Source organism: Ipomoea triloba, chromosome 9, assembly GCF_003576645.1.
Source record: "Ipomoea triloba cultivar NCNSP0323 chromosome 9, ASM357664v1".
Classification (NCBI taxonomy): domain Eukaryota; kingdom Viridiplantae; phylum Streptophyta; class Magnoliopsida; order Solanales; family Convolvulaceae; genus Ipomoea; species Ipomoea triloba.
In genome coordinates this window covers 1,810,843-1,818,923 of record NC_044924.1, presented here as the reverse complement: position 1 = coordinate 1,818,923, position 8,081 = coordinate 1,810,843, and the positions used below count along the sequence as shown (strand labels likewise).

The 8,081-nt window shown below is 41.1% G+C and overlaps 2 protein-coding genes across 4 annotated transcripts; one reads left to right on the top strand and one right to left on the bottom strand.

The window, feature by feature from the left end:
• The first annotated feature begins 746 nt into the window (after positions 1–746).
• LOC116028773 lies at positions 747–3,107 on the top strand. Its single transcript, XM_031270590.1, has 4 exons — positions 747–1,478; positions 1,649–1,728; positions 2,067–2,331; positions 2,418–3,107. The coding sequence occupies exons 1-4, from the start codon at positions 773–775 to the stop codon at positions 2,687–2,689; spliced, it is 1,323 nt and encodes a 440-aa protein (XP_031126450.1). The 5' UTR covers positions 747–772; the 3' UTR covers positions 2,690–3,107.
• A 1,512-nt stretch (positions 3,108–4,619) lies between these two features.
• Positions 4,620–7,381, bottom strand: LOC116028964 (transcription factor GTE7-like). 3 transcript variants are annotated; one of them, XR_004100259.1, is made up of 4 exons: positions 5,631–7,381; positions 5,268–5,478; positions 5,035–5,176; positions 4,620–4,943 (listed from the first exon to the last, which is right to left on the bottom strand). XR_004100259.1 is itself a non-coding variant. In XM_031270822.1 (3 exons), the coding sequence occupies exons 1-3, from the start codon at positions 7,146–7,148 to the stop codon at positions 5,118–5,120; spliced, it is 1,788 nt and encodes a 595-aa protein (XP_031126682.1). In that variant the 5' UTR covers positions 7,149–7,381; the 3' UTR covers positions 4,620–5,117. The 3 variants fall into 3 exon arrangements, 2 of the variants coding, with proteins under 2 accessions (XP_031126682.1, XP_031126683.1); XM_031270822.1 differs by having other exon boundaries at positions 4,620–5,176; XM_031270823.1 differs by having other exon boundaries at positions 4,620–5,176; positions 5,724–7,381.
• Between the last annotated feature and the right edge of the window lie 700 nt (positions 7,382–8,081).

Genomic DNA, 8,081 nt, shown 5'->3' with positions numbered 1-8,081 from the left:
AACATATATATTCAGACATTCAATAATCTCAACCAAAAAAAAAAATGTTTTGGAGGGGATAGTGGTTGAGGAAGCTTCAAAGAAGCTTCTCAGCCTGTTGAAATCTGTAAATTTGTTGGATTTCTATTCTAGACCTGTCGTTGCTGATATTTTCTCGCTGTTACGCTATTCCATTGCCAGCACATTTGTCAATTGTGTTTCACAGCCCACAAAATATTACTCCGTATTTTTCTGGGAATTTTTTTTTCTCTTTCTTTCCCTTTCTGAATTTGTCAATTCACAGATAACCTGTTTCCATTTGACTATTTGGTTGTTCTTGAAACGCATTTGGTGGGTTTTGTCGTTCGAATCATTGAGAAGTTTCAATGAGTTTTGTTTCGGGGTTTCATTTCCCCAACGTATATGTGCAATAAAAGGTGATGATTTGAAGGCAACATTGGGTATGTGTTGATAATTTTCTTATGAATTCAATTAACAAGTTGAAATTTGAATGAATCTGGGCTGGTTTCTGTGTTTGAATTTGGTTTTTGTTTGACTATTCATTGTAGCATTTTTGGGTGAAAGTGTTGTTCTTGTGGTGTATATGAGAAACAAAGCTATGCCTATTTGAATAGTTCTTAGCAGAGTTGAATAAAACAAGATTGGTTTTGTTGGATTTTGTTGTTGTATGAGTTGATTGATGATAGCTTAGATAAATATGGAGGTTAGTAATGAAGGGGTGAGTGGGGTGAGTAGGGAGGGGGAGGGGGAGGTAGGAGGAGGAGGAGAGGAAATGGAGACAGTGCCATTATCCCATTCATATATTAGGCGAACTCGGTTGAGATCGCGTAGTTTTAGAGAGGTGAGGCTAAAATCGTATATTTTTGATGGAGATGGGAACTATTATAACAAGGAATGGGATATCTCAGAGGGTGCAGGCAGGGAGTTTTGTTGGTACCATGTGGAGCTTCCCAAGTTTAATCAGAAGCTTTCACAATCTGCACAGTACCTTATTGATGTGCTTTGTCCTCCATTGAAGCTCCAGGACATTCTATCGCTTGTTAGCAATGGACCCTATTGTGGGAATGTCGATGGGGCTCTCGTGTTCAGGGTGAATTCACCTGGACCTGGGTCGAGTAAATTTACATCTAGGATTGCAGCGAGAGTTACTGAACATTCAGTGATAACGATCTCGTTGGGGCGTGTTCCCAGATTGGGATTCTCTCCCATGAACGAGTCGCTTCTCTCAGAGGTCCCGGTTGTGGAGAGTCCCAGTAATCATAGCTCAGAACATAAGGAAAGAGGCGGGATTGTGATTAGGGAGCACGTTCTTGAGTTTCTACTGACAATGAATCACTCTGAGGAAGCAGATAATCCTGTACCCAAATCAGTGTCGAATCTTGTTGTTCACATTATCGACACACATGTGGATCAGCTCCAAGACATCGTGACAAACCTCGAGATAGAGTTGGATTCGGTGGAATTGGAATTAGATAGAGGTATGTTTGCGTTTAATGTCAAAGTCTGCATTAGATCTGAATTGGAATTGTGCTGTTTTGACGCCTAAACATGGCTTCCGAATGGCCAAAAATCCTTTCTTTTTTGCTCTTTACGTGTATTTCTTTTCACAATTGATTGTTGGGCTTTCTGTTTCTTGGCTTCTGGTCAGGCGGGATTGCCATAAAGAAACTAATGTTAGATGACAGAAGATTTCCCAAAATGCATCTCGACTTGCAACGCCTTCTACAGGTATATTTCCTGATATGTCTTGTAGTCTGCTTTGTGTTGCTATAGACTATTATTCTGCTCAATTGTCAAGCATTTGAAGGTTCTCTCTCTCTCTCTCTCTCTCCTTTTCTTTAGCATTAGAAAGTTCAAATGCAGAAATTAAGGGCACATCTGATTTGACAATTATCCTAGTTTGTTTTTGTCATAACTCTTAAGAGAAATATAAACATATAGGCATGCTTGTCAGTTGTCACAATAACCTGTTCTCATCGCTAAATACGATAGGATTGATGAAAATTATGAGATGATATAGTACGTAGAATCTAGCGATATGGTAGTCATTCAGAATAATATTGCAGGTGATTTCATATGGAGAGCAAGTATATCCAAGAGTTAGGGAGAAGTGTTCTTCAAAAGTTTGGTTTGCCAGCGAAGACATTGTCTCCCTGGAAGAGTTAATTGGTCGACTGAGGAGACTGAAGGCGAACGTTGGGTTTATAGCCAATCGTGTTAACGCGGTTCAGACTGGTCTTGATACCTGGCAAGCTGAGCAAATAAACAAGAAACTTTACTACCTTTCCTTCTTATCCATCATATTTCTTCCTCTATCAATAGTAACTGGAGGTGACATTCTTTGCACGAACCTTTTCGTTTAATCTTCACATATACTGAGAACATCTGACATTAATTTCTCGCCCTAACTCTAACAGTGTTTGGGATGAATGTCGGGGGAGTTCCGTGGACAAACCAAACAGAACCGGCTCTGAAGGATGGATTCCGCAATGTTATGGTTCTCTCTGTTGTTATGTTACTGTTAGTTCTCCTTTGCTTCCTTTTTCCAACTCTGTGTAACCAACTAATCGCCTGGAGGAGACGACACGCCATGAGAAGAAGTTGGTCGATGAACCGGAGATCTTTTGTTAGAAGAGGCACGGGAGGTACAGAGAGAACCGGGAGACCAGGCTACCTGCGCCTCTACTGATAATCGAACTCGTTAGCTCTTCACGAAAGTTGCTTCGAACAAAAACCGCCTTCTTGCAGATGATGACAGAAACGCTAAAATCGCAACCGCATTGCTGAAGCTGTCCTCTCCAACCTTGATGATTAGAACTTTAGAAGTTTCCACTTTTTGTAGAAAGACTAAAAGAAGGTACCAAGTTTTGATATTGGTACTGACTTCACCACTTCTTTCCTCAGTTGCTGGACAGTCCTTGTAACTTTTTACTGTATTTTAACATACTGTATAGATAGATTTTTCTCTGTTTTTTTTTTATTCTTTAAACCCATCACCAGAAGATAATCTTGACATCAATTGTACCATATGTTACTTTGTGAATTTAATCTGTGCCACTTGATTCATGGCCTCCATTTTCCTTGCTGTATCTATGTTTTTGTTGTCTGTAACTTTGTATCATCCTCAGTTCAAGTAGACTTTGTATCTTGAAAAGGCTTAAAAATGAGCTTTTTGAGAAATTCATTTCTTGTTTGCTTTGATTAATTGAATGTTTTTGGCTGGCGAGGATTTTGATAATATACTTTAGTGTTGGTTGGGGTGTGGAAATGGGACATAATACAGTCTTCTTACATGTGGCATTAAAGATTTCTCCTTCATTGCTGGTATGATTTGATTGTTTATACAAACACCACTTGTGGCTTTATTGGCCTAGTACATATTTGGAGGGGAGTCATTCCAATTTTCAGCCACACACATATTGGCTTTGAATATTTGGTTGATGAGATTTCTCTTATTTGCGGGGCAAAGAAACCCAAGACTATCTACTATTACTACTTAAAAGTTTGAATATTTGGTTGATGAGATTTCTCTTATTCGCGGGGCAAAGAAACTCAAGACTATCTACTATTACTACTTAAAAGTTACAACCCTTCTAATGCTATTTGTTCTCAAGTTAGATTCGGTTCACTTCTATTGACACATCTTTCCAACCTATGTCGCTACCTCGGACCATCTTGGCGAGACCATCAGCTAGCATATTTTGCTCTCTAAAAACATATTTAACCCAAACTTTGAGATTGAAATTGTAATATTGGATTAAGATCTACGTGGCGATGATACCTTTTTGACAATTTTCTCCAAAACCACCTTAAACTTTTTGGTGGAAAAGTCTCCACCTTCATATTTAAGCAGGGCAGGAGGGGAAGAATGGATTTTTGGAAGCTTCCTATAACACTACTGGGTCAAGTCAAGTATAAGTTAAAGTCATGGTTCTGAGTCACTATCAAGAAAAGAATATAATTTCCTCACTTCTCCAGCAATAACACTACACACTTTTTATTTATATGATATAATAATAAAATATCTCCCTAATTGCTGTATACAACACCAAAGTTATTTTTTAAAACACACAACTCTGTTTCTGGCATTTATTTACTTCTGCTTTTCCAGCTTGAAAGGTACCACACACCTTGAATTACTTAAATGAAGTGACAAGAAACACACAGACATGGGTGTTATAGAACAGGTTTTGTGGACTAAAATGTCTGGACTATCCAACATTAATTTACAGAGATTTCACTCACATATATAGCAACAAATGAAATGGTTGACAGACAAGACAGGCACTGCAGGCAGCCAGTCAAGGTTACAAAGCATTCATGTCTAAACCAAACCATATCCATCCATTTGCATCCCAATTCCCTATGAAGGTGTTATACAGGCTGGGCAGTGTTGTCTTTTTTTTTCTTGATTGAAACCGCCAATATTCGAGAGTATGCACCAGATAAACTAAAAAGAAAACCACCTAAAATACCCATAGCTTATCGTCTGACCAACTTAACCGGGTTAGTCTGCAATACTGTCAACTTGCCAGCATAGTTAAGAGTGTAAACAATTACAGAGCATAAAAACATTTGTGAAGTTGCCAACAAGAGCTTAGGGCTTAGAGGTTGCAAAATGGAAGGAGAAAAGAGTTGTTAAGTTAAAATCTAGCATACACAAAATCACGTCTGGCAATCTTAAGCTAAAGCACAAGTGTGAAGATGCCAGCATATAAAACAAATTCCAAAGACTAACACTGGACAAAGGAAGGTATGAAAGAATGGGAATTGCAGAAGACAATGATCAACATGTATTACAACTGTACAGAGGGTATCTGAAGTCTCAACCATCTACATCTCTCATTCCTATATCATTAAAGAAGAGCCATAACTAAAGCAACCTCAAATGCCAATACAAAGTATGCATCTATCTTCTTTCCTCCACAAGCTGGGCACTACACCTGAAATTGTGTAATAAGGAGCATTTCAGGTCATCCCATCTCCAAAAATGCAAATGGAGAAGTGCAAACAGTTAATCATTACAAGCAATACCATAGGTAACAAAGACCCACAAAAGGTGAGTGCCACAGCTGGAGCTGATGATTCTCGAGCCTCTTCAACTTGGCATGGTAGAATCAAGATTGTGCATCATCCGCATCTGAGTCACTCCCGGAAGAACTCCCCGAATCAGAGCCTGCAAGAGTTAATAGTATTAAGCTTTTAACATTCCCTCACAATTCCACTTGTGAAAACAATGTTATTAGAATCTCTTAATGGATATATACCACTCGAAGAAGACGAATCACTGCTTGAACTACTGGAACTGCTAGAGCTACTACTGCCATTATCAGGCTCTCGACCACCACCTTCGTCCTTCTCAATTTCAATGGGAGGAAAGCTGGTAGCAGGCATATCATCATCAATGTCAACATCCTCATCCCCAGCGTCACCCTTTTTAGGCTTCTTGGGGGAATCCATTTTCTCGCTTAGAGCAGCCTGTAAATCAACCAAAGACATATACACAATAAGCAATTGCAGTTCCACACTAAGAGAAGGCAAACGGCTTTCAAACACCCAAAATGCATAAGGCATTCAAACAAGCAAGCATGACTGTAATGCACAAATAAGCAAGAATTATTATGCATTACCCCATCACCCTCGTCGTTGGATGTCATAGCAGCTGCAGCAGCAGTTGGGGCTGTTAAATTACTTATTAAAGCTTGTCTCTTGGTTTTGCTCACCATCTTCTTCCAATTGGTCACAAAGCGATCAAGCTCCCAAAGAGTCTCAGTGTCCAAAGCCTCAATGTCCAGCTCAATTTCATCACCATCTTGTGCCAAATGCTCGTTCCTCTTCCTTATAATCTGCACCAGTTGGGGCATCTTCTCTTGAGGCAAACTTTGCAATCCAACTCCAAGTTTATGCTTTTCCTCGATACTCATTTCTCTCTTATTTGGATCCTTGGCCCTAGGCTTCGGTTGTTTCACAGTAGTCCCCCGAGCTGGCACCACCTGCGGCTTCACCGGAGGCGCTCTCATTGGAGAAGGAGTAGGGACAGGGGATTGCTGGCGTGGAGGAGGATTGGGAGGCGGAGGCGGAGCTGATGGTGTAGAAGCACTGGAGTGATTCTGCAACCTTTCTTGTTTCTTAGAAACTTGAGGAATTGGACTAGGCTTCGGCTTCTTGGGCCTCTCAGGAGTTGGGATATGATTCCAAGAGCTCCCCTGCAACTCATCAGCAGACAAGAAATCTCTTCGCTCGCTCTCAATTCTATTGAGTTTTTCTTGGATAGGCCTAAACAAATCTTCAAATCTAGCCAGAAGCTGATCAGCCCATCCATGAACTTGATCCGTTTTAGGGTTATACAACAAGGCATTATTAAAAGTCAGCCTCACGTCAGAAGCAAATTCAGATGGGGTAGGATACAGATTCTTGGCACAATTGGATTTTACCGTGCCCAAATCCATGGGCCTCTTAACAATCTGGTGATAATCATGAAGACCGAGGGAGGCCGCATCAACGGGCGTATTGAAAATCCATCCATTTTTATGCTTCATCAGCTTCGACAAAATCTGCCTACAATCCTTCATCATATTCTCCAGACCGATTCCATTGATCCCTCCTCCGCTAACAACACCAACATTCCTAACATTATCAACACCATTACAAAACTTTTTCGGATCTTTATTGGATCCAAAGGACACCGGCCGCTTATTTGCCGATATTTTCTTCGATTTCCCGTGAGATCTTGGGTTATTGACGGTGGTGCTGAGGTGACCGGACTCGATTCGATCTTTCAGGTTACGGATCTGTTCAAGCTCCGATACCAGCCGTTTCCGAAGCTCGTTGAGCTCGCTTTTCGTGTACGACGTGATGTTGTAGGTCAAATAGCCTCCGAAATTGAAGCCATTCGATTCGATAGGCCGTTGATTGAACGAATACGCATCATCTGAGGCGGTCTGCGTGACGACGGGCGAATCGTCGCTAGGTCGGCCGTTGGCCGATTGATGGAAGTGTTTCTGTTTTTTCTTGGGGTTAGAACTAGGGTTAGGATTAGGGTTCAGATGAGGATGAGAATAAGGGGTTTTCCCCATGAATCCACCACCGGCATCACCGGATTGGGCCCAACTCGATTCATTCCGGCTAGCTAAGACGGCAGACGCCATGAATTGCAGCGTGGACGCTGAATTCTTGTGGTTCGGAGGGGAAATCGATCGTTTTCAGGTGGCTTAGAACACATGTATTGGTAGGACGTGTATAACACGCGCTCGCCGGATTTGAAGAAAAAAAGTTTCCCCTAACCGCCGGAAGGCGTCGCCGGCCACAGATCTTTACAAACAACAAAAACAGGGAAAGAGAAACGGAGGAGTATAATATAAAGGTAAGGGTTTCCAGGATTGAGCGAGGAATGAGAGAGGGAGGGCATCGCCTCTTAAAGGCGATGAGATCTGACCGGGTGAATTACGGGCAGATTCTAGGCCGTTGATCGCGTAGGGACTGCTGATCCTATGGATGACGTGGGTTTGTTTGCTGTCTGAGGTGCTGACCGAGGTATCTGGCATCAACGGTTCTGATTACAGGATCTGTACACGTGGAGGAGCAACAGGCGTCGGTTGGTCTGAAAATCTGGACTTTTTATTTCCCCTTTTTTTAAATTTTTAATTATTAATTATTTTTCCTTTGGGAAACTGGGCGTCTTTTGTGAGTTTGAAGTGAATTTGGGTCGCATCGGTCGCGAATTTAGGGTTTTTGGTGAAGGTGAGAGGGTGGGGCCCAAAAAGAGAGGGGTTGACGTGGCTGGGAAGCCGTGAAAGTGAAGCAAGACGCGCATTGGCATGCACCAAGTGTTGACGTGTCAGCAAGATCCCGTCAAATTGAACGTTACAGCCCTAGTTTGCCGCTATCCAAATTACCTTCTTGTCCCCCGATATTATTTTCAGATATTTTTATGCTTTATTTTATATACATCGTAGAAAATGGTAATACAATAAATTTGGAAAACACTTTATAATTTAATTAAAAATAAGATATTCTTTGTACTAAAATTTACGTTGTCAATTGTGATAAAGGATAAATTGTATTTTTAGTCTCCTAATTAG

Coding starts and splice junctions, on each gene's coding strand:
- LOC116028964 (XM_031270822.1), bottom strand. CDS start 7,148: ATGGCGTCTGCCGTCTTAGCTAGCCGGAATGAATCGAGTTGGGCCCAA. Junction 5,479..5,630: donor CCAACGACGAGGGTGATGGG/GTAATGCATAAT, acceptor GTTGATTTACAG/GCTGCTCTAAGCGAGAAAAT. Junction 5,177..5,267: donor TGATTCGTCTTCTTCGAGTG/GTATATATCCAT, acceptor TAACTCTTGCAG/GCTCTGATTCGGGGAGTTCT.
- LOC116028773 (XM_031270590.1), top strand. CDS start 773: ATGGAGACAGTGCCATTATCCCATTCATATATTAGGCGAACTCGGTTG. Junction 1,479..1,648: donor GGAATTGGAATTAGATAGAG/GTATGTTTGCGT, acceptor GCTTCTGGTCAG/GCGGGATTGCCATAAAGAAA. Junction 2,332..2,417: donor TCTATCAATAGTAACTGGAG/GTGACATTCTTT, acceptor TAACTCTAACAG/TGTTTGGGATGAATGTCGGG.